The following is a 25706-nucleotide window of genomic DNA, read 5'->3' on the forward strand; positions in this document are numbered from 1 at the left end:
TAATCAACACAAAAAGGGCTGGTGGAGTGCTTCAAGTGGTAGAACATCTTCCTAGGAAGCTCTAGACCTTGGGTTCAAACCCCAATACCACCCATCCTCCCCCGCCACCAAAAAAAAAAGCATGAACAGAATTCTCTTTAGAAGTAAAACAGATTAGTGGTTTTGAGGAAAAATCAGAGTTTCCTTTTTTTTTCTTTTGTCACCCATTTTAATATGTAACTTTATGTATGTTTATAGTCCAAAAACCTCATAGAAGTAAAGTAGAATGGTGGTTGTTGGGGGCCAGGAAAATGGGAATATAAGTCAATGGATACAAAGTTTCCAGCTATACAGGATGAATAAGGTTTTGGAGATCTAATGTATAGCACAATAACTATAATTAATAATACTGTATTATATACTTAAAATTTGCAAGAGAATAGATCTTAAATATTCTCATCACAAAAAAATTGGCAAATATGAGGTGATAGATATGTTAATTAGCTTGATGCAGTTATTTCACAATGTATACATATATCAAAAAACATTGTGTTTACACTTTACATATACAACTTTAATTTGCCAATTATACCTCAATTAAGCTAGAAAATTTTTAAAAATTGATACGAGATTGTATACACACGCGCGCACACACACACACATATAAATTGGTTCTAAACAGGCAAGGTTACACGCATGTTATCCCAACACTAAGAAGGCAGAGGCAGGAGGATTATGATTTCAAAGCAAGCCTAGGCTGTGTATTGAAACCCTGTCTCAAAACAAACTAAACAACAACAACAAAAAAATAATTCCAATTATGTTGGTGTCAACATATCTTGAAGTCAGCAAGATGATAGAAACACTAGATTCCTGCCATCTCCTCTACTTCAGAATTAATTTATGTCACAGTATTTAAGGCATGCAATTTAATTTGTCAACACCAGTTGTCTTAGTCTGTTTTGTGCTTCTATAACAAATACATGAGCCTGCAATTTATAATGAGCAAATATTTATTAGCTCACATTTTTGGAGGTTGGGGAAGATATGCCTTGGTGCTGTGCTATGTCATCCTGAGGTGGAATGTATAGGACAGAAGACTGAACTCCACTCCCGCCCCTTTATAATAAATCTACTACAGTACCTAATCCATGTTCTTGACAATGGCAAAGACATTAATCCTTTCACTTCACCCTCATGACCTAATTGCCTTTCATTAGGCCCCACCTCCTAATGCTATATAATTGATAATTGGGCATCAAGTGTCCAACACATGAACTTTAGAGAACACATTCAGTACCAGTGTAGCTCATCTACAAGCAGGATATTTCATTTGTCCAGTCAAACCTCAAACCATTTAGAGAAGCGTGTGGTTCAGAAAATGATAGTTGACTGTAATTCAGAAGAGCAGATTATTCAGACAGCATTTTAATCTGTTCTCTCCATAAATTGTTTCAGGGTGTGGTGTTAAAGGCACTAAAGACTGATTCTCTGTCATTGCTGAAGATTGGTTCTAATCCTACATTATGCCAAGAATTCTCTAAAACTGAAAAAACATTGGTGAAAAACAATAGTCTCTTGCCTGTGGACGCATATTCTAGGTGGAAAAACAGACCCATAAGAGAGTAGTTGTTGTGTGTGTGTGTGTATGTGTGTGTGAAAATACTGCAGGAGGGAAAAAAACATGCAATGGAAGCGTGATAGCCGCGAGGATCAATTCTATGATGTTTACACAAGAGGACCATTTGAGTTGTATCTCTGGATGAGTAAGGGATTTCTACTTCTACCAGTGTTTTTGGCATGGAAGTGTATAGGTGATGATGGACCATGAGTCCATCATTAGTGAGATGTGACAGGAGATGAAACATGTCATTGAGGGATATTGCTTTAATCTGTACCTCACAGTACAACATTGATTTTTTTTTTTTTAGGTTAATTCCCAGATTTTCTTTTAGAGAGTATTTTCAATGATACTGTTTTTATGATGTAGAAAAGCTACTGATTTTTTAATGTTGATTTTTGTATCCTGCTGCTTTACTGAATTTATCATTTCTCAAAGTTATTTGATGGAGTATTTTGAGTCTCCTTGGTATAGGATCATGTCTTCTGCAATCAAGGGTAATTTTACTTCTCCCTTTCCTATTCATACCCCTTTTATTTCTATTATGTTAAAGTATGATTGTATACCTGGTATCTTCAGAATTTTTATTTTTATTTTTTTATTTTTTAAGCTTTCTTATAGTGCAGGTTTATTGGTAACAAATTTTCTTAATCTTCATTTATCCGAAAATATCTTTATTTTATCCTCATTCTTGAAGGATATTTTTGCTAGATATAGAATTCTGGGTTGGTTTTTCTTTGTTTTAATCCTTTCAGCATTTTAAATGCCTTTCTACTATTTTCTGGCCTCCATTGTTTCTAATATGTTCTTCGTATCTTTATGTTCCTATAGGTAATGTGTCACTTTTCTCTGGCTGCTTTCAGATTTTCTCTTTAAGACTGTTCCTCAGAAATTTCACTATGATGTGGGTAAGGTATTTTAAAAAATGGTTATCCTGTTAGGATTTGTGGTTTTCAATAAATTTGGGGGAATTTCAGCCACTGTTTCTTCAAATATTTTCTCCTTCATTATTTCTCTCTTCTAGAACTTTATTTATACTTTCAGTGTTGTCTAACAGGACCCTGTGGATCTATTCAGTCTTTTTTTTTTTTTTTTTAGTTTTTTTCCTTTTGTTCTGTAGGTAATTTATATTGATCTGTCTTCAAGTTCATGATTTCCTCTATCATCTGCGATCTTTGTTAACCCTAAGTAAAGGGTTAACAAACTCTTTGCCTTTTAAATTATTGATTTTTAAATTTCAGATGTTATATCAGTTCCAAAATCTTTTTTTTTTTTTTGTGGCACTGGGGCTAGAACTCAGGGCCTCATGCTTGAATCACCCTACTATCCCTTTTTTGTGATGGGTTTTTCGAGATAGGGTCTCTGAACTTTTTGCCCTGGGTTCGCTTCAAACGATGATCCCTCTGTTTTCTGCCTCTTGAGTTGCTAGAATTGCAGGTGTGAGCCACCAGCACCCAGCCCACTTCCAAAATCTAGGCTTTTGGTTTTTTTCCTGCTGAGATTTTTTTACTGTATTTTCTTTTACATACTCAGGCATAGTTATTTAGCTGCTTTAAATAAATGGTCTGCTAATTCTAACATTTGGAATTTATATTCTATCCCATCGTATGTATGGATTATGTTTTTCTGTTTTGTTTTGTTTTTTTGAAACAGTCTCGCTATAGGGCCCAGGCTGGCCTTGAACTTGCAGTCTTCCTGCCTCCGCCTTTCAAGTCCTGAAATTACAGGTATACACCACCATGGCCAGGTTTTTTGATATGTCTTGTAATTTTTATTGTATCCTAGACAGTATGCATGATTAGATTGTAGAGACTCTGGATTGTTTTATTCTTTAGAAGAGTGTCAGTTTTTTTTGTTTATGTAAGTAGTTCAACCCCCACAAAAATAATAAATAAATATCAAACATTTTGTCATACTGCACTAAAATGCAGAACATTCTCCTTGACTGATCCTCAAAGAAGGGGCTAAAGAAGAGATTTAGGAACATTTTTATTGGAAAGATGGAAGTGGAAGGGAAGGAGAGGGAGGGGAAGAGATTGCCATGGATCACCTGACTTCAGAAGAAAAAGTCTTCATTATAAAGGAGGACAACTTAAGACAGTCAACTTAAGACAAAATATTTATTACACTAGTGCAGATTTGATGTGCTCATCCAGAATTTTTTTTTGCTAGCTCAGTGTTAAGATCTGCAATATGATTTGTAACAACATAGAGGCATTGTGGAGTCATAGAGGACTGTGGCTCCTTAAAGGTGCTGGTGGGGAGGGGGGTGTAGGGGGAAACAAAAGACCCAGCAGGGGGCTTCAAGTTCCCAATCCTATTTGTTTTCTGTAAGGGTTTTTACATTAGATTTTATTTAAAGAAAGGGTTTTATGGCTTAAAATGTCTGAAAAGTATTGATCTTTTTAAGGGTAAGGAAATTGAGATTTACTAGAGGGAAAATACATTACCACTTGTTTCTTTGTTTGATTTGTCAGTACTAAGACCCAAGGTTTCTGACTACTATCACAATGTTATTTCAGCTATATCACTATATTGCAGTTTTTTTTCAGTAAATATTTAATCTTCACATTATTCTTCCAAATAGTCTGTTCATATATAATGTGAGTGCCCTGGGAATGTTGGAAAGAATTATTTGAAGTGGATTTTACACAAAGCTTTGTTGATACAGTAAAGATTATATTATTGGAACTAATGAGATATTGTGATTAATCAGAAGTGCAGGCTAGTTGCCAGGAGCTAGAGAACCTAACAGAGATTGAACTAAAGATTGCAGTAGCTGAGTCACCTCATCCAAATGACTAAGAAATAAAATTTAGCAGAAAACATTTATTGCCAGTAACCTGGGTCTTCCCAAAATATCCAGTTAGCAACCAACAACTTCCTTTTTTGATCATGGTCCTTACCCTTTGCAAAGAGGAAAGAATGCTAATCCTGTTGAGGTATTTCTCTAGAGTTTCCTGCCAGTAGAAGACATGACCATGGGAGTATATATTTCATTTGTTTTTCTCTTCTGGTACACACTCTTCAGTTATTACCCCATTACATAGAACTGGATAAGCATTCAGAATAATTGCTTTATGGGTTGGGGGTGTGGCTTAAGTCCCTGGGTTCAGTCCCCAAGTAGAAAAAACAAAACTTTTTTGCTTTGTATTTTTCCCAAGCCTGATCACATCTTAGTATATTTTGCATTTGTGTTTTCTTCCATAGCATCTTTAGTGTATGTTAAAACTTACTGCATTTTTAATAAAATATATATTTCTAAACTAAATCTTGATAATTATGAAATCCTGAAAAATTGATCTCAAAGAAGCAAATTGAGAAATTATAGTAAAGTCAGATCAAGTTTAATTGATAATGTTATTAAAAGGTCCAAAGAGATAATACAGATTAACCTACCTGCTATCTAGGACTGGGGATGTGGCTCAAGTGGTAGAGTGCCTGCCTAGCAAGCAGGAAATTCTAGTTCAAACCTCAGTACCACACAAACAAAAACAAAACAGAATTACTGCCTAACAGTTGATATATTCTTGTCCTTATCTATATGCAAAGTTTATAGTAATGCCTACTTTTGTTGAGTTGTTGTAAGGTTTAAGTAAAAATTTACATGAACAGTGTTTAGAATAGAACGTAGCACAGTCCATTGTTAAATATCCAGTAACTATTAACCATTGTTATTCTTTTTGTTTTATGTTGTGCTCTTCACTTTGAGATAGCACTGGCAGAAATATCTTTCTTTATTTTAAACTATCCTGCTCAGCAATATTTCATAAAGTTAGAGATGCAAGGTATGAGAGAAAAAGGAATACAATTATTATTAATACAACTATTACTTGGCTACATATTCATATACTGTGTGTGTGTGTGTGTGTGTGTGTGTGTGTGTGTGTGTGTGTGTTATTGGGATTGAGCCTAGGGCCTCAGGCATGCTAAGAAAGTGTTGTATCACCTGAACCATACCCCCGCCCTTGTGTTTGGTTTGTTGGTTTTTTGGGGTTTTGAACTCAGGGCCTTGGACTTTCTAGGCAGGTCCTCTACCACGTCAGCCACCACCAGCCCTTTGACTTAAGTTTTGTTTGTTTGGTTTCTGTTTTTTTATTGTGGTGGCACTGGGGGTTGAACTCTGCTTTAGGTATTTCTGAAGTAGGGTCTTGAATTTATATCTAGGTTAGCCTGGACCTTGATCCTCCTGTTTACATTCCCCACAGTAACTGGGGTGACACATGTACACCACCACACCCAGCTTTTTATTGGTTGAGATGAGGTCTCAAGAACTTTTTCCCCAGACTGGCCTCAGTCTTTGCCTCCCAAGTACCTAAAATTACAGATGTGAGCCACCATACACTTAGCTGTATTTTGCTTTTGAGATAGAGTCTCATTGAACTGGAACTCAAAATCTTCCTGCTTCTGCCTCTGCCTCCTGAGTAGCTGAAGTTATATGTGTACCATCATGCCCAGCTGTGTTCTGTTAGTCTGTATATACAGTTATATAGACTTTATTTTTCAGAGCAGTTTGAAATTTGCAGCAAAATTGAACAAAAGGCACAGAAATTTCTTATATATCCTTGGTCCCCACATATGCCCAACAGGATGTTACTACAACTGTAGGGAGATTGTTTCCACTAGTCTTTTTATCAAGGTTAATTGCATCTTGAGACTATTAGTTAGTTCCTACATATGTCTTAGAGGAAAAGATTTCACTGTGGGGAAGCAAGAGAAATCTTATCTAAGAAAATTTCTCAGAAGACCATGTCATCATTTGTCAGGTCTATTTGAGCAGATTGTTTAGAATTTGTCTAAAGGAGGTGCAGAAGCCCACCCTCTGCAGGAAGAGGTGGCCCTGAGGCTAAGCAAAGTTGACACCAGCAGCACATCCCTCCACAGTATCTTCACCCACTGCAACCATGACAGACTCCTGGGACAAGGATGTATACCCCAAGACCCTGTGCCACACACCAATACCCTGCTGCAGACCTTGCTGCCCAACCCCAGAGTGGCAGCATGCTAAGACCAGGTGTTACTACCCCTGGGAGCTCCACTGGGTGCCAGACATCACAGTGCAAGAAAGGTGTGCATTTTTGAAGCTGAAATGCAATGAAGAAGGCACTACAATGATGATCAAGAAATTTGTCAAAGTCATCCAGAAGAGTCTTTAGGCCTATCAGCATGTTTGCTACAAGCAAAACTGCACTAAGATGGCCAGGACCTACAAGGATCAGTCTCATGACCTGTGGGCCCCTTATTCCCAGAAAATGCCTGGCAAAGCTTAAAGCAGAGGATGCTGGCAGAAAGAAAGGGTGCTGCTGCCACCTGAGGCTCCTGTGCAAAGTCAATGACTTGTTGCATTGTTGAAATAAAGTAATGCAACCTAGGGGACAAAAGGAATTTGCCTAAAGGATAAATACAGAGCATTTGTATTATAATACAAATACTTGAGTAAAGTAGCAATGGTACATTTAATTTATAGTTCTGTGACAAATCCTCCCTACAGGGAGTCTGACAAGAACAACAAGGGAACCAAGTCTGTAGCTGCTGGATTTTCAAACTTTGACTACAGCTACTGAAGCATCTCAGATCTAACGCTGCTTTGTTGCTACTGTTTTAGCTGTTCCTACCTAGGTTTCAAGTTAGAATGAAACTCTCAACAGTTTACCAGTTCAATGTCTTGTTTCTTCAAAACATTTTTTATTTATTTTCCTTTCAGTTTCCTACTTTAAGTCACAGTAAACCTATAATTTAAAGGACATCAGAGATTTTTAAACTGGTTTTTAATCTCTAAGATGATAAGGGTTCATTTAATTTACCCTTGTCTCTGCAAAATAGTTAAACAAGGATCCCTTGTATATTTTGTCTAGAGTATATTACTGTGTTTGTTAACTGGGCAGATGTGTTCATCATCATGCATTCTGTAATGTCTTATTTCAAATTTTATCTTTATTTCCTATAATCCCCAGCTTAGTGCCAAATATATTATAGATGCTCAGAAAATACTTACTGATCTAATTTAAAAGAACAGATATTGGTGGCATTATATTTGGATTTTTTGGTTTTTTTTTTTTTTTTGGCAGGACTGGGGCTTGAACTCAGGGCCTTATGCTTGCTAGGCGGGCGCTCTTACCAGTTGAGCCACTCCATCAGCCTTGTTTATTTTGAGATAGGGTCTCCAGAAATATTTGCCTCCGGTTGTCTTCAAACTAATCCTCCTGCCTCCTGAATAACTAGGATTACAGGATTACAGGTGTGAGCCACTGGCGCCCAGTGCCTATTTGATTTTCTTAACTTCTTTGTACAATGAATGAGATTTATTATGGGTGGATGTGAAGGAACTATTTTTATTATAAAAGTAATACAAACTCAGATCATTCTCCCTCTAGCCTGATCTACTGATTGGTTTTTCTTCCTAACCTATCAGATTTTGCTGTAAGCATGAACTATGGTATTGTGGAATACATTTACATATTTAAAGTTATATTTTATGGTAAATATAACTTTAAATGACTTCTTAAAGTTGTAGTCTTTATAATTAAACATTCCATTATATTCTAACAGACTTATCTCAAATATTCATACTCTTATCCCTTGGAGTTATTTTTCATGACAAAGCACTGAAAGAGTGTATACTTCCAGAGAAGCTGAGGTCTGGGTATTCTCATAGATATATCCAATAACTGTCGAATGAGTAGTTTAGTGCATGCAGACCTGCTCACCATAGTGTGGAATTTGTGAAGAAGACCAGAACTTAACATAGAAAGTGTGGGGTGAGAGAGCACGTGGATTTAAAGTCTCTCTGCTCTTACTTTAACTTTGTAAATTTGGACAAGCCCTCATATCTTTCTAAGTTTTAGTTTTCTCAAGTAGAAATTGAAGGAACTGAGCAAGAGTACTCAGATGATCACTAAGGTTTTGTTCTGAGATGCTGCATAAAGTTTTAAGAACTGGCCTTTACTTAAACTTTGCACATTCACAAACCCCAGTCCATTCTTTTTACAGCCTGTACTGATTGATTCCCTGCTCACACAGTTTACTCATGAGTGCTCTTTAGTACACCTACGCTTGTCTGCTCCCACCAGTTGTTATTACCTTCCTAAAGTCAATTGTGTTTATTCAGTAACTGTTTATGTTGGTTTTACTTGTTATTATAGTTATGTAATTTAATTAAATGTTATACTAGCCAACGAAATCAAAGTACAAAAGTAGTCGTTTTATAAGAACTATAAGTTTGTGAGTTTCTAAAGAAATATAGGTTGCATTATAGGTTGCATTAGATTGCAGAGTGGCTCAAGTGGTAGAGTGCCTGCCTAGCAAGTGCAAGGCTTTGAGTTCAAGTCCCACTATTGCCACACACAAAAAAAAAGATATGGAGAGGATGTTAAATAATCCATGAAGGTTCTGGACCCAGACTGCTTTATAAATCTCTAAGGTCTTTCATCACCTTAAATTGAAACTGAAAATTATAGACAGTGGAAGAATGACTAAATCCAGCCAGAAGACCCTACTCAAAGTACAGGCCCTACTACAAAAAACAAACAAATAAACAAAAAACACTAACGGATGTACTGTACTTGCTTCATGTTAAAAATAAAGATTACCTGGATGCTGGGGGTATAGCTCAGTGGTAGAATGCTTGTCGACTATGCAAAAGGCCTTGGGTTCTATCCCTATCACTAAAAAAATATAAGTAAATATGTACATACAAACATATATACATGAAATAAATGATTATTTGTTTTTATGATGTACCACTTTAAAAAAATCAGTTTCTTTGATTAGTTGACCAAGGTCCATCAGCTAAAGAGGACTTTACCTGATGTCAGTGATCTTCATTACATTGTAGGCTTTTTATTTATTTATTTATTTATTTTGTGGTACTGGGGTTTGAACTCAGGGCCTACACCTTCAGCCACTCCACCAGCTTTTTTTTGTGAAGAGTTTTTCAAGATAGGGTCTCACAAACTATTTGCCCGGGCTTGCTTGGAACTGCAGTTCTCCTGATCTCTGCCTCTTGAGTAGCTAGTGGCTACATTGTAGGCTTTTTAAGAAATAACATAACTATCCTGTTATAGATCATACTACTTTTGAATGATATGCATTCTCTTTGAGCTCCATTTTTTAAAAATATCTCATATTAAAACTCTCCTCACTATGTTTTCTTCACAGAACATCCAGAAGATTCTCGGCCTTGCCCCGTCACGAGCTGCCACCAAGCAAGCAGGTGGATTTCTTGGCCCTCCACCTCCTTCTGGGAAGTTCTCTTGATTCAATAATCCTTTAATTCAATTCTTGCCCTTGTTTTTTGACACTCAAGTCAGATTGGCAACTATTTTATAGCAAGAGCCATAGGCAACCCTAGTACTTGGGCCACTTTCTAGTTTTGAGTTATTTCTTGCTTACTGGATATGATTAGAATGAGAATAGCATCCAGCAAATCAGATAGTGCTTTTTGCCACAGATGAATTTTTTTTATTTTAGTAAGTGGATTGATTATACAAGGTCAGATGGTTTTTATGTAATCAAAATCAAATACCTTTCTTGTTTCGCTTACACAAATATTTTCTGTGAGGCTGACTCAAGGCAGTGTGTATGTGCCATGTACCATGGAAGCTGACCCTCCGTGAACATTTAGAAAGCAAGAAGAAATGTTTAGTTTGTATAATTTAACTTAATTAAACTATTTGTTGTGTTTTTTAAAGCCAAATGTATTACTAAAAATCAATAAAGAGTCAAATTTTTAGCTATTTCATTTATAAGAAGAGATCTGTCTCATTTTGTTTTGTGTATTTTTAAATATATGGTTTTCGTAATCTGAACATAAGGTTAAGCATTGGCCAAGAAGAGTTAAAATAAAAGTTTTTCATGTACTCTTTTACCATGCATGTCTCTTGTGCACAAAATACAAGGTTGTTGTAGTGTAGAATTTGGAAGGCAAGAGTGCGAAGGAAAGTAATGACTCACAGCAGTTTAACAATGAGAGTCCTCAGTAGGTCCCTCAAGGCTCTGGGACAATGTGTTGGGTTCCTGTGAGAACACTCTCAGATTGTCTTGTAGGCAATATTGTAGTTACATGTGGTTAATCTGGCAGACCTTCCTTTCAGTCACAGTGACCTTCAGTTCTTGCCATGTTCCTTTGTAATGGGGAAAGATGCTTATGCCTTGACTTTCCCCATAATCCATGGAATTAGAAGTCCTGTGTGAACTAATAATTCTATCAATAAATACATACATTCAATAATATTTTCCTTAAATGTGGGCATTATACCAGTGATTAAAAAATATAATTTGCAAAATAATAACTGTTAGACTAACAACAAACTTTTTATCAGCAACTATAAAGTTTAGAAGATAATAGAGTAATATCTTCTAAGGAAAATAGGTATCAACTTACAGTTTTTTGCACTGCTAAGCCATAAGATTGGGGACAAAAATAAAGACATTTTCAGATATACAAATTCTAAACAAAAAGTAGACCCACCCTAGGAGGAAAGTAAGATACAAGAAACTGTCAGGTGCCAGTTGCTCATATGTGTAATCCTAGCTACTCAGGAGGCAGACATCAGCCCTGGCAAAAAGTTCAAGAGACCCTATCTCAAAAATACCCAACACAAAAAAATGGCTGGCAGAGTGGCTCAAGTGGTATAGGACCTGCCCAGCAGGCATGAAGCCCTGAGTTCAAATCCCAATAACACCACAAAAAAAAGTATACATATATATATATATATATACACACATACACATGCACACACATACATATGTAAGTATATACATATAAATGTATATATTGTATATAAATATATATAACAAATATATATGTAAATACACACACACGTATATATATATATATATATATATATATATATATATATATACGTGTGTGTGTGTGTGTATGTAAAAGAAACTATGGTCACCACAGAAATTGATGAGATATGTGGCTAAATTTAAGCATTTTATGGGTTGCTGAGTTTAAGGACAATCCTGTAAGGTAATTACTATTGTTTTTTGTGTGTGTGGTACTAAGGCTTTGAATTCAGTGCCTATACCTTGAGCCACTCCACCAGTACTTTGTGTGTGTGTGTGTGTGTGTGTGTGTGTGTGTGTGTGTGTGTGTGTGTGTGATGGGTGTGTGTGTGTGTGATGGGTGTGTGTGTGTGTGATGGGTGTTTTTGAGACAGGGTCTTGAAAACTATTTGTCCCAGCTGACTTCGAACCATGATCCTCCTGATCTCTGCCACCTGAGTAGTTACGATTATAGGTGTGAGCCACCCCCTGGCTGGTAATTACTGTTCTTGTCTTCATTTAACAGATGAAGAAGCTAAAGCAGGAGAGGTTAAGTAACTTGCTGAGCATCATATAACTATGGAATGGCAGAGTCAGGATTTGAACCCAAGCAATAGGGGGCCATGTAGACCAGGCTCTCAAGCTCTGTGTTGCAGTATAAACCCCCAAAGATTTGTGGTATGTCTCTTCCCATCACCTTCCCTTCCTCCCTCAGCAGGCACAGCTCTCTAACGTTGGGATTTGCTTTTTTTAAATCTATTTTTGTTTCCTTAAGGCCTTTAACATGGATGAGAACATAGCAGGAGCTTAAAAAAGCAAATGAAGCCTAGGTCCTGATTCAAACAAAACAGATGAAAGAGAACTGAAGTCTATTTTGTTCTTGATTTTTGGACATAGGGTCATTCTGTGTAGCCCGGGTTGGCTTCAAACTCGAAATCCTCTTGCCTCAGCCTCCGAGTGCTAGGATTATAGACTATCACCACCATACCTGGCCTACAGGTATTTTTGTGGTTACTGTATCAGAAAGATGTTTGAGTATGGATGATGATGGCTTTTAATGGTCTTTTCTCCATGCCATTGACTACTAAAAGCAATATAATTACTAAAAGAATGATAATGACAGAGTTGGGCATGGTTATACATGTCTGTAATCCCAACACTTAGGAGATTGAGGCAAGAGGATCAAGAGTTTGAGGCTATCCTAGGCTATATAGCAAGACTCTGGTCTCCAAAAAAAAGAAGAAGAGAATGAACAAAAATGATGCTCATGATAACAAGATGACAAATATAAAGAGAAGGAACCATCCTATCACCCTGAAAATGCTGCCATCATCTTTATTAAGTGAAAATATGTAGCTCACACTACCACCCACACCCTTACTCTTTGAAGCTGATGCCCTCTAAACCAGTTTTTCTCTACAAATTGTGTTTTCCTGGTAAAAAATAAATGAGAGGGAGAAATTAAAAGGGAGAAGAAACACAGAGATAACATATCTGCTCTGTTCTTTTTTTCTTTCTTTAACCCTGTTCTTAAAACAGTAACATGATAAGGATTTATTATAGGAGAAATACAGCTATGTCAATATAAAGGTTATGTTTCTTCCAAGAAGAAAGGAAGGGCTACTACTGCAGACTCCTAGCTAAGTTTTTTAAATGATTTGCCTGAAAAAATTTCAAGTCTAGTCATTTGATGACACTCTAGATCCAGAGCATTCATAGATTTAAATATACTTGACTTTAATCCACTGAAATTATTATTATTTTGGAAGCTCAAATTGTCCCATTTGTGGCCAGTGAAATCTTTAATTTGGCTCCTGAGTGAAATCATCCTAGCTACCATTGGTACCATCCTTGCTAAGTTCATGACAAGATAGTCCAGGCTTGTCTCATATATTTCCCGCCTAACTTAACAACATTTTCTCCAGAGGCCTGGTTCCTCTTTGCTAGGAAATGATATTTAGAGATTGTGATCAGAACACTAGGACTCCTCATTTCAAACTCATCTACCAAGTTTCTAGGCCTTTGGACTAAAATAGATACTTGTGGTTTTAAGATAAAATACATCATGCATTTATACTGGTAGTCAGGGCTGCAGAATTTTTCCTTTATTTCTTGGTTTGTGTTACCTTAGGGAGCCATGCTAAGAATTCCAATTTCCAGCCCCAGCAGGAATGATATAATTAGGATGTCACATAATTACTCATTAGCATACTTTCACAGTATATACCCCAAACTCTCAGAATAGTCATACAAACATTACTGCCAATAATTTGATTACTCAGAATAGTTTGTTTTAATTTTTTGCTTATTTTCAGGTAACATTCTTTGATTTTATTTTGAATTTTCAAACACCGCTTTTTGTTTGATAGGGATGTGGATCAAACCCCAGGGCAAGCCCTCCATCGCCGAGCTACATTCCCAGCATCAAGTGGTTGCTTTTTGATTTTACTCTATAATGATATAATGTCTCAATGGGTTTCTAGGCTAGCTGAAAAAACCATATTTAACCTACATAGAGATGAACCTCTAGCTACTCCTTACGGGTATAACTCTCTTCATAAGCCCCACAATGTTAGGAAAGATGAGCAGGTACGAAATGTTACCAGAAACAATTTTGTCTAATTTTAAGCCAGTAGTGGGCCTGGAAGGAACACTACTTGTAGTCACAGTTCTCCCTTATTCTTTCCCACACTTGTTGACGGAAGGGAGAAGACAAGTGAGGAGAGAACACCTTCATATGGGGATGTCATCAACACTGGTTCATTCAAGCCCTCATCATTGTTCCTTAATTTCCCTGTAGTGCTTCCCAGGTAGTCTTCTTTACTCTGGTGTCATCAGGTCCATCCTTCATTCTGCCATGGCAATGATATTTATGTAATATATATCTAATTGTGTCTCTCCTCTAATGAAATTGCCCTATGGCTTATAAGTAAAATTAAACTATCAAGCAGAATGACCATCCCAATCTCCTGCTCTCTCCCTGCCCCCCTAAACCCCCTGCATCCTAGTAAACAAATTCTGTATTCTTCCTGTTCTTCTAGATTTTACTGCCTCTGTCTTCTCTCCTTGATATGTTCTCTTATTTGTCTGATTTTCTCCTGCTGCCTTTCCAACTCAGTATTGCCTCCTCATGAAAATTTTCTCTGACCTCGACATTGTTGAGTAAGACTTCCCCTCCCTGTATTTCTTTATAAGCTTTTCATATGTAAGTCATTCATTTAAAAAAGGACAATTGTGGGGCTGGGGGCATGGTTCAGGTGATAAAGCCCCTGCCTAGCAAGCATGAGACCCTGAGTTCTAACTCCAGTACTGCCACACGCAAGAAGAAGGAGGAAAAGGAGGAGGTGGTAGGGAGGAGGAAAAGAAAGCGTCCTTGAAATCTCCATTTTAGAAAATAAGACAAATAAAAAAGGATAATTATCTCAAATTTCTAAGCCTCAATGGCGTAACATAGAAAATGGGGTTCATAAACCAGTCAAAGCTCCCTTATTATCTGAGTCTTTGGATGGATGCTTCCAGTTCCCTCTGAGAAACTCCAAGGCCAATACCCAGGTCTCACTGAATGCTCTGTCCACCACCTTCATGTTATTCTGTCTACCAGGGGATTATATAATGTAACTTGCCTTACTTGTTATTTTAGTTGAATAAATTGGTTACATATTGTGCAAATTAATGATGTATGAACATAAAATGAGGGTTGCTTCTATGAAAACTAAGCTAAATGGTTTAGAATAGCCTTATTAAAAAAAGTACGTTTCTAAAAATAATTAATGTTGACTTTCATGTGGATGATAGACTGAAAAAGCAATAAAAAAATTAGGTTCAGCACTCATCCTTTCTTAGATGTTTTAGTTCATATTCTATTTAAAAGAAACCAAAACTAGAAATCAGAGATGATACATTCTGGGTTTGGTTTATGCAGAAAAAAACAATGATACTCTAATCAATAGATTCATTTGAGCAAAAGGCCTATATCAAAAGCAAATGCTTAGCTGGTATGGTGGCTCATACACTGTAATCCCAACACTTGGGAGGCTGAGGCAGGAGGACCAAGAGTTTAAGGGCAGCCTGTGCTACGTAGCAAGACTGTGTCTCAAAAAAAATAAAGAGGGGATTTGTGTGTGTTTGGGGGGTGGTAAAAGAAACTGAGCCCAAGGACTTGTGTATGTTAAGCAAGTGCTCTACCACTGAACTACGGCCTAAACCTGTTTGTATGTTTTAGGTTAAGGTAGACATGTTTTAGGGTAAAGTATGTATATAATTTTTTTTTCATGAATCTACCTAATTAACTTTTTTTGTGGTACTGGGCCTGATTAACTTTTAGGTCAGCCTACAAATTATGTATTCTTGTCACACCAAATAGGTTTTTATTTAATAGTTGTTTTGGTGCATTATATAAAGCAATTGATATTATGCCTGGCATACTGAGAGCGTTTGATCTTCAAACATATCAATCCTATGAGGAAGACAGAATATCTCCTTATTATTCCCATTTTATGAAGTAAATTAGATTTAGAGATTTTTTTTTTGGCAGTACTAGGGTTTGAACTCAGAGCCTCACACTTGCTAGGCAGATGCTCTACCACTTAAGTTTAGAGATTTTAAGTGATTTATCCAAGCTCACATTCCAGTAGGTAGCAAAAGCAGGATAAACCCAGATCCATAGGTTTTGGAATTCATGCTCTTTCTATAATAGCACCCAGTAGGACTGACACCTTTGAGTCAAAATGTAAAACTATTGAACTTGAATCTGACCTGGACCCATTACCCGTGTGCAAAATGTCTTCATGTAAGATAAGTCAGGATCCATAAGAAGTATCATTTAAATGATTATCACTGTATTTGTTCCATTAAAAATTCTCTCCTGTATTACCATCCAAATAGTTTATATTAAGAAGACTTTTCAAGTCTTAGAAGAAATTTAAAATTCATGCAGCTGTCACCAGATGGGTAAGGAAGAGGATAAGCAAAAATCTACTAAGAGATTTCAAACGGTTGCCTTCTGCAGATGGAAGCTAAACACATTTTTTAATCCAAATACTTATACTTAGATCCAAGGTTCATCTGACTGCTCAAGAAATCTTTCAATCTAATCAAAGGCCTTTTTTTTTTTTAAACACAAAAGTGATTTTTAGGTTTATAAGTATTCCAACCATTTGCTGAGCAGTCGATTTGATCTTAAACAGATATCATAAGAAGGTTGAAAAATCTAAAACCTACTTGATACAGATTATTTCATTGCAGAAAAAAAAATTGTATTTTTAAGCAAGATGAGGCAATACATCAGTGCTGAGGTTTTTGAGCTTCTTTTGATCATAGTACAGGGCAAAGTGTAATTCATTTTTTTGTGCCATCCAAATAGAGAGATTTCATGAAATAATACCTCATACATATTTGGATATGTTATTCTATTTCATTTTTCAAAAAATTTGATCATAACCCACTAATTTTACCACCATACATGCATACAGTGTACCATGAACAAGTTCACCCTCTCCCTTTCATTTCCATTCACCCTTTCCTTCCTCCTCTCCCTCCTTTTTCAAACAGTGTGTGGTGGGTTTCATGATGCTGTTTTCATATGTATATTTGTAGTGTACTTCCATCTTCTTTACTCCTTAGTATGCTATCCTCTCCCCTCTCTCCTCCCACTGAAAGAAGAAAGATTTATGTTGGCTCAGTTTCAGAGGTTTCAGTCCACAGTTAGTTGGTTCCTTGTTTTTAGGGTGTGGTGAGACAGAACATCATGGCAGAAGGGTGTGGAGGAGCAAATTTATTGCCCTCATGGTGGCTGGGAAGCAGAAAGGAGAAGGGGTAGAAGACAGGATGCATCTTTCCAGGCCACACCCCGAGTGGCCTACTTCCTCCAATTAGGTTCTACCTTTTACTTTCCATTGCCTTCCAATAATTCCATCGTATTATGAATCCATCAAGGGATTAATCCATTGATTAGGTCAATGCCCCCAGGATTCAACAACTTCCCCAAAGCCCAATAGCTGACAACAAAGCCCCCAACATATGAGTCTGTGGGAGACATTAAATATTCAAACCATAACAAGAAACAACCTCCCCTACTTCATATGGTCCTAGAGGATATCAGTCACATTGTCCCTTTTTCCCAAAGGGTGGCCATATAACCAAGATAATAATTAGAATGATCTTGACTCCAAGGATTGGGTTCCAGGATGATAGGGAAAGAATAAAGACTCATGCTATTTTATTTGGGATTTCTATGTGTATGTATAGTAGTAGGAATTGAACCTAGATCCTTGACCAATACCACTGAGTTACAACACCAGCCCTGTGCTTTTTTTTTTTTTAAGAGTGAAGAGATCTTTTCCTAGAAGATGCCCAACCTTTCTAATACTCATTGGCTATATCTGAGTCATGGGTCTAACCTTAACCTTACCAATACCCCTAACCACACCAATGCCCCTAACCCCATCAGTGCCAAGGGGAATAAGATGATCCTGACTGCCTGAGACCACTTGTGATTTACCCTACTTAATATAGGTTAGACTTTGGGACCCTACGGGCCTCGGAAAAGGGAGAAATGACTTTGGGGTAGGATACAAACATTAAAGGGTATGAACAATGACAGAGAGGCCATTTGAGGTGGAAATGAGCTCTCTGAGGTGTAATTGGGCCTGTGGCTCCTGTGGTCTCAGCTTCTCTTATATGGTACCTTGTCCTTTGCTGCCTCCTGGTGCAGGGATATTTCTTTTTGCTATGACCAAGTTACTCAACCTCATGTTCTGGGGCACCAAAAAACAAAACAAAACAAAAAAACTTGGTAGTAAAGATTTTTTTTTAAATGCAACTGATATTTGAATATGTTTTCCACATTTTAAAAATTCCTCCTTTGTTGTATGGGCCTGCTTTTTCTAATATTCTGTTATCCTTTCTCCAACTCAACTTACTGTTTACGTGCATGTGATGCCTAGCAATGGTAATTCTTCCTGCCTGCTTTTCAGGTAAGCAAAGTACTTTGTATCCAGTGTACAGGGAAAGGGAGGCAAGTAGATGAGACACTGAGAAGATTCTAGAGTGGGTGCTTTCCCTCTATTTCTCCCTCCTTCCTTCTCACTCTTTTTTTAAGAGAGGGTCTCCATAAGTAGCCCAGACTGGCCATAAACTATTGTGATTCTCCTGGCCTCTGCTTCCTGAGGGTTGGGATTATAAGGATGCTCTACCACACCCAGCCTCCTGCCACTTTCACTAGAAACCTAACTCTCAGGAGGAAGATATAAACATAATTACATAAGTGTGTCTAATAAAATGTGACTATTCACAGCCCTTTTGAGTAGAGGCTGCTCTTACCCCAAGGGCCAAGAGGCAGGACTGATGTGCTTTCCCATTGCCCTGTCCTCTGTTTTTCAAAAAGCTTTTATTCTTTTTAGACTCATGTTGTTAGTATATAACATCTTAGCCCTCTTAAAAATAGTAGTTTTCAAAAAGAAAGTAATGTATGCACATGATAAAATACAAATGTTGAAATAAGTATGAAATGAAAATTCTGTGCCTCTCTTCCCCCCTGCTATTTTGGTCTTTCCCTTGCTTTCTGTTCCAAAAGGTAACCACAGTTAACACTTGGAGATCTGTCATGGTTCATTTCATGTGTCTTCTTGGCTAGGCTAAGGGGCAGGTCGTTTGGTAAAACAGTATAGATACTGCCATGCAAAAATTTTTTCAGATATGAGAAACATTTACAATCAATAGACTTCAAGTAAAATAGATTACCCTCATCCAATCAATTGAAGGCCTTCCCACTATCTCCACTCCTATTCAACATAGTACTGGAATTCCTAGCCAGAGCAATTAGGCAAGAAGAAGGAATAAAAGGAATACAAATAGGTAAAGAAACTGTCAAAATATCCCTATTTGCAGATGACATGATCCTATACCTTAAAGACCCAAAAAACTCTACTCAGAAGCTTCTAGACATCATCAATAGCTATAGCAAGGTAGCAGGATATAAAATCAACATAGAAAAATCATTAGCATTTCTATACACTAACAATGAGCAAACTGAAAAAGAATGTATGAAAACAATCCCATTTACAATAGCCTCAAAAAAAATCAAATACCTAGGTGTAAACCTAACAAAAGATGTGAAAGACCTCTACAAGGAAAACTATACACTTCTGAAGAAAGAGATTGAGGAAGACTATAGAAAGTGGAGAGATCTCCCATGCTCATGGATTGGTAGAATCAACATAGTAAAAATGTCGATACTCCCCAAAGTAATCTACATGTTTAATGCAATTCCCATCAAAATTCCAATGACATTCATTAAAGAGATTGAAAAATCTACTGTTAAATTTATATGGAAACACAAGAGGCCACGAATAGCCAAGGCAATACTCAGTCAAAAGAACAATGCAGGAGGTATCACAATACCTGACTTCAAACTATATTACAAAGCAATAACAATAAAAACAGCATGGTACTGGCACAAAAACAGACATGAAGACCAGTGGAACAGAATAGAGGACCCAGATATGAAGCCACACAACTATAAGCAACTTATCTTTTACAAAGGAGCTAAAAACATACGATGGAGAAATAGCAGCCTCTTCAACAAAAACTGCTGGGAAAACTGGTTAGCAGTCTGCAAAAAACTGAAACTAGATCCATGTATATCACCCTATACCAAGATTAACTCAAAATGGATCAAGGATCTTAATATCAGACCCCAAACTCTTAAGTTGATACAAGAAAGAGTAGGAAATACTCTGGAGTTAGTAGGTATAGGTGAGAACTTTCTCAATGAAACCCCAGCAGCACAGCAACTAAGAGATAGCATAGACAAATGGGACCTCATAAAACTAAAAAGCTTCTGTTCATCAAAAGGAATGGTCTCTAAACTGAAGAGAACACCCACAGAGTGGGAGAAAATATTTGCCAACTATACATCAGACAAAGGACTGATAACCAGAATATACAGGGAACTTAAAAAACTAAATTCTCCCAAAACTAATGAACCAATAAAGAAATGGGCACGTGAACTAAACAGAACTTTCTCAAAAGACGAAATTCAAATGGCCAGAAAACACATGAAAAAATGCTCACCATCTCTAGCAATAAAGGAAATGCAAATTAAAACCACGCTAAGATTCCACCTCACCCCTGTTAGAATAGCCATCATCAGCAACACCACCAATAACAGGTGTTGGCGAGGATGCGGGGAAAAAGGAACCCTCTTACACTGTTGGTGGAAATGTAGACTAGTACAACCACTCTGAAAAAAAATTTGGAGGCTACTTAAAAAGCTGGACATCGATCTACCATCTGATCCAGCAATACCACTCTTGGGGATATACCCAAAAGACTGTTATTCCAGAGGCACCTGCACATCCATGTTTATTGCGGCACTATTCACAATAGCCAAGTTATGGAAACAGCCAAGATGCCCCAGCACTGACGAATGGATTAAGAAAATGTGGTATCTATACACAATGGAATTTTATGCAGCCATGAAGAAGAACGAAATGTTATCATTCGCTGGTAAATGGATGGAATTGGAGAACATCATTCTGAGTGAGGTTAGCCTGGCCCAAAAGACCAAAAATCGTATGTTCTCCCTCATATGTGGACATTAGATCAAGGGCAAACACAACAAGGGGATTGGACTATGAGCACATGATAAAAGCGAGAGCACACAAGGGAGGGATGAGGATAGGTAAGACACCTAAAAAACTAGCTAGCATTTGTTGCCCTTAACGCAGAGAAACTAAAGCAGATACCTTAAAGCAACTGAGGCCAATAGGAAAAGGGGAACAGGAACTAGAGAAAAGGTTAGATCAAAAAGAATTAACCTAGAAGGTAACACCCACGCACAGGAAATCAATGTGAGTCAATGCCCTGTGTAGCTATCCTTATCTCAACCAGCAAAAACCCTTGTTCCTTCCTATTATTGCTTATACTCTCTCTACAACAAAATTAGAAATAAGGGCAAAATAGTTTCTGCTGGTTATTTGGGGAGGTTAGAGGGAGGGGGTGGAGTGGGTGGTAAGGGAGGGGGTGGGGGCAGGGGGGAGAAATGAACCAAGCCTTGTATGCACATATGAATAATAAAAGAAAAATGAAAAAAAAATAAATAAAAATAAAAATTGAAGGCCTTAAGAGCAAAGACTGAAGCTTTCCACAACTAAAGAAATTCTCAATATTGTAGTATTAAAAATCCTGTCTCAATTTCCAGTTTGCTGCCCTGCAGAATTTGGTCAAGACTCCGTCTCTTTCTTTCTGTTTCTCTGGAGAACTCTAATACATATCTGTGATGGATGTGGGTCAGTGTTTCTCCAAATCCATTCTTCCCTTTCATGGTTAGTTTCTTTTGCAGTTCAGAGTGGCCACACAAACAACTTCTCTCCATTGGTATGGGAATAGAAATGACACTTGCTCTTTTCTTTCCTGGATGACTGCACGTTGATGCTGAGAGCATCCTGGGAAGGCATGGGTTGAAAATGGCATCCTGTGTACTTCTGGTGCAGAGCATCCTGTGCCCTATCCCATGCCCCCACAGATCTTGAACATTTTTACCTAGATGCTCCTGATGTTAAGTAAACTGTAAATTTCTAGGGGCTACGGGTGTAGCTCAGGGGTAGGGTACTGCATAGTGATACAGAAGATTTGTGCAGGACCAAAAGCCTCCAACTCAACCTTGCTGGCTTAGGTGTTAAACTAGAGGGAGAGCCAGCATTCTTCTGGGTTCTTATCTCACTAAGCTGAAAAATTAATTTCACAGATGAGAGTGAATAAAGTGGGAGAGTTTATTGAGCTAGAAAAGTACAAAAGAGCAGAGCTCCCAGACTAGTCCCAAGACAGGGTGCCAAAGAAGTGTTGCAGTCTGAGGTTTTTATCCATTTTCTTCAGGGCATTGCTCACTCTAGGCACAGCATTCTGGTTGGCTGTGCCTGCAATGTTCTGATTGGTTATGCCCTAATTCTCATACTGTAGTTATTCTGGTCTGTCTTGCTTTTCCTTCTTTACATCCTTTAAGGTCAAAAAGAGGTCATGATGGAGGTTTCCAGGAGCCCTTGTAGCATGTACAAATCTCTGTGTTTAATCCTCAGCACTATAAAATAAGGGCCAGGGAGATAGGTTAGTGGTACAGCACCTGCCTAGCATGTACAATGCCCCGGGTTTATCCACTAAATAAATAGACAATATTATTCAGGAAATGAAAATGTATGTGTGCTTTTTTTTAGAGGTACTGGTGTTTGAACTCCGGGCCAGCTGGCAGATATATCTGAAAAAGAATACAAATAACAGTGAGAAAGAAACCACAGCAATCACCTGGCAGCTGAATCCCTGCGGGCAGGGGAAAGGCCTTGGATCACAGGAGGTTCCCAAGGACTCCCTCCTTTGTGAGGCCTGGAGCCAGGGAAGGGGATGCAATTATTTTCCTTCTCCACCTCCAGGTAGAGGGATTTCCTTCTCTACCTCCAGGTGGAGGGAAGGAAATGTGGAAATGAGGGGTCTTTAGTGTCCCAAGCTTGGCTTTAAGCGAATTGTGAGGTAGGCAGTTTCTCCTGAGCTCTTCTACACCCTGCCCCCATCCCACTCAGCATGATCTCATTCCTTCCGCTTTATCTCTTTCTCCCCCATGCCTGCCCTCCAACATATACCCATCTAAGGGGTGCTTTCTTGATGAACTCCTTCTGTTCCTCATGGTCTTCTATGTGACTTTGAATTTTTACCCTGAACTTGTACCAGTGGCCAACACCCTCTGTGTCTTCCTTGATGCATTATGGGGGCATTTCTGACAAGGTCATTCTAAGAAATTTACATACCCTTTAAATCTTTGCCCAAGAGCCTGTTTCCTGGGCTTCAAAAATTACAAGCCTGTAATCCTAGTTACTTGGGAGGAGGGGATCAAGAGGATTTTAGTTTGAGACCAGCCCAGGCAAAAAGTTTGCAAGATCACATCTCAACCAAAGGCTGGACATGGTTTGGGTGCCAGTCATTCTAGTTACACAAGGACGCCCAAATAGGAGGCTCCTATTAGCAGTCCTAGCTGGGGCCCAGGCATCAAGCGAGACCCTATCTCAAAATTAACTAAAGCAGAAAGGTTTGGTGGAGTGGCTCAAGTGGTAGGGTCCCTGCATAGCTGAGGGCAAGTCTCTGAGTTCAAGCCCCGGAACTGCCAAAAAAAAGAAAAGAAAAAAAGCTCCATTCTCTTTCATAAGTAACCACCCAAATACGAGTGAATTATTATTTTTTTTTATGATAAAAGGTTTCAATATGGAGCCCAGGCTAGCTTTTAACTCTTAATCTTTTTTGCCTCAACCTCCTGAGTACTGAGATAACTGTCAGGAGCTATCATGCCCTGCTAAGAGTGAATTTTCATAGCAATTGTATGGAGACACCATCTGCACCTGAACAGAGCTGGACCCCAATCTCAGCTTTTCTATGCGGAAGCTTTAAGACTTTCTGATTTAGTTTCCTCTCTGCACAATCCCTATGCTAAAATCTATCTTCAGGATTGCTACTGAGATAGCTGAGAAAGTGCCACATACTCGCTCCTAGCTCCCTTGGTGTTTGTCTCCTTTTCTTTCATGGGGTTATGCCATCAAGCAATTTAATAAGAGAATAAACGTGGAAAGGCTTTGCAAGCCATAAAGCTGCTTACATATTGATTAATAATAATAAAAGCACAGGTAGGTAAGAGGGACAGCTAGATATATTGGAGGAGGTTTGCCATTTTTATAATCTGTGAGTTAGGTCAACAGATAATGCCACCACATTTCCAAAACTAAACATCAGAAATAAATGATGGAACAAGTCAAAATGGGGCTGTTGGCAGAACATTCCAAATAGGGGTCATCCGGTGAAACTTGAGCTATAGTCTGTGTATGCGTACATGACTGTCGTTGCTCCAGTATTCCTGGAGATCCACGGTGCTCATCACCAGCTCCTGATGTCCTGTTTCTGATGGACGATAACAACAAAGGTAGTTCTCTGAGTTTGGCTCCAGGTGTTGTGAGTTTGGAATTGCTGTTTCTATTTGAAGACCTGAACCTATGAGTCTCAGTAGCATTGGGAGGGTTAACAATTTGGTGTAGAGAGAAGGAAAAATTGACTATGATAGCTCGTTTCTACTCTAAGCCTGAAAAGCACACTCCCTGATATTGTGCTAGTGTGCTGGTAGTTAAAGGGGTGAAAACTGAAATATTTTCAGTCGCCAGAGGAGACTGCACTTGAGAAATATCCAAATAGATGGTTGATTAATCTCTTCATAAACTCTAGGGCAGATACCTGGAAGCTGAGTAGGAATGAACAAGACTGCCTTTGTGCACGTTCCCTTTGCTGGCTGGGACCTTGTGAGTGCCCAGGTGTGTGGTACAGAAAGCCTCCCGCCATTTCATGTTTCCTTTGCTCAGCTCTTTGTAACCTGAACTTTAGGCATCACTATTGGTCTGCTCTTTTAGAATTTAAAAAGCACTTCATATCACAATATCGCCCATCTCCCTCGACAGCCCTTCCCTGGTTTTCACAGAGAAGCTTTAACAAGTGTCATCATACAGATTAAAAAACTGTGGTTTAAGAGTCAGGTAAACCGGGCAGGCGCTGGCGGAGTGGCTCAAGGGGTAGGAGTGTTTGTCTAGCAAGCGCAAAGCCCTGAGTTCAAACTCCAGAGCTCCAAAATAACAAAGCATGAAGCAAACGCTAATGTAAAGCTGGCACGCTAATCTAATCTTCCGCTTTTTTTAGTTGGTAAGCTTAAGAGTGCAACCCTAGGATGTAGGGGTGCAATGGTGTACCCTCCAAAACGCTTTTTAAAGCATTGTGCACAGCTGCAGTGTAGCTCAGCGGTAGAGCGCATGCGGAAGGCTCTGGAATTTTCCAGGACCATCACAAAAAAAAAAAAAAAAAGAAAAGAATCCATGCAAATATTGACCAAAGAAAATAAAGTCTGATTTCTCTCTCTGGGCCTCTGGGAGATGGGGCGGGTTGAGAACCCCAGGGTGTAGCTCCACCCTCCCGGCTAGCTGACCTTGACAGGAAAAGTCTAGTGGCCAATCCCATAAAGTCTCCTACAACCCGCGCCAGTGGTCCTTTAACATTGGTACTGCGGGGCCATGCACTCCCGCCCACTTGGTCCGCCGTGGGCACGCCACTCCAGTGGCCCACTTTCCCGTGACCAGACCCTCCTCCCCACCCCGCCCCCTTCGGTTCGGCCCCTTCTCTCCTCGTGGCTCCGCCCTCCTCTCGGCCCCGCCTCCTCTCGGTAAGCCCTTCCCTGGGTCCCCTGTGTTCCCCATGGCCCCGCCCCTCCCCGGGACCCCGCTCTTTCCGGTGGCCCCGCCCCCTCTGGGTTCGCCCCTATCGT

The 25706-nt window shown here is 38.6% G+C and overlaps 1 protein-coding gene across 7 annotated transcripts in view; it reads left to right on the plus strand.

Annotated features, from left to right (window-relative positions):
• Positions 1–10352, plus strand: part of Tmco1 (transmembrane and coiled-coil domains 1) — a 40418-nt gene extending 30066 nt beyond the window's left edge. For 5 of the 7 annotated variants that reach the window (XR_012438851.1, XR_012438852.1, XR_012438853.1 and 2 more), the window contains one exon: positions 9758–10352. Coding sequence is in view for 2 of the 7 variants with exons in the window: in XM_020169631.2 (XP_020025220.2) it covers positions 9758–9856 (99 nt within the window). In the remaining 5 variants the exon portion in view is untranslated. Of the gene's footprint in view, positions 1–2431; positions 2509–3253; positions 3328–9757 lie in introns of all 7 variants that reach the window. The other 2 variants (XR_012438850.1, XM_074047605.1) reach the window with 2 other exon arrangements.
• Positions 10353–25706: the final 15354 nt, after the last annotated feature.

This window comes from Castor canadensis, chromosome 11 (assembly GCF_047511655.1).
Source record: "Castor canadensis chromosome 11, mCasCan1.hap1v2, whole genome shotgun sequence".
Taxonomy (NCBI): Eukaryota; Metazoa; Chordata; class Mammalia; order Rodentia; family Castoridae; genus Castor; species Castor canadensis.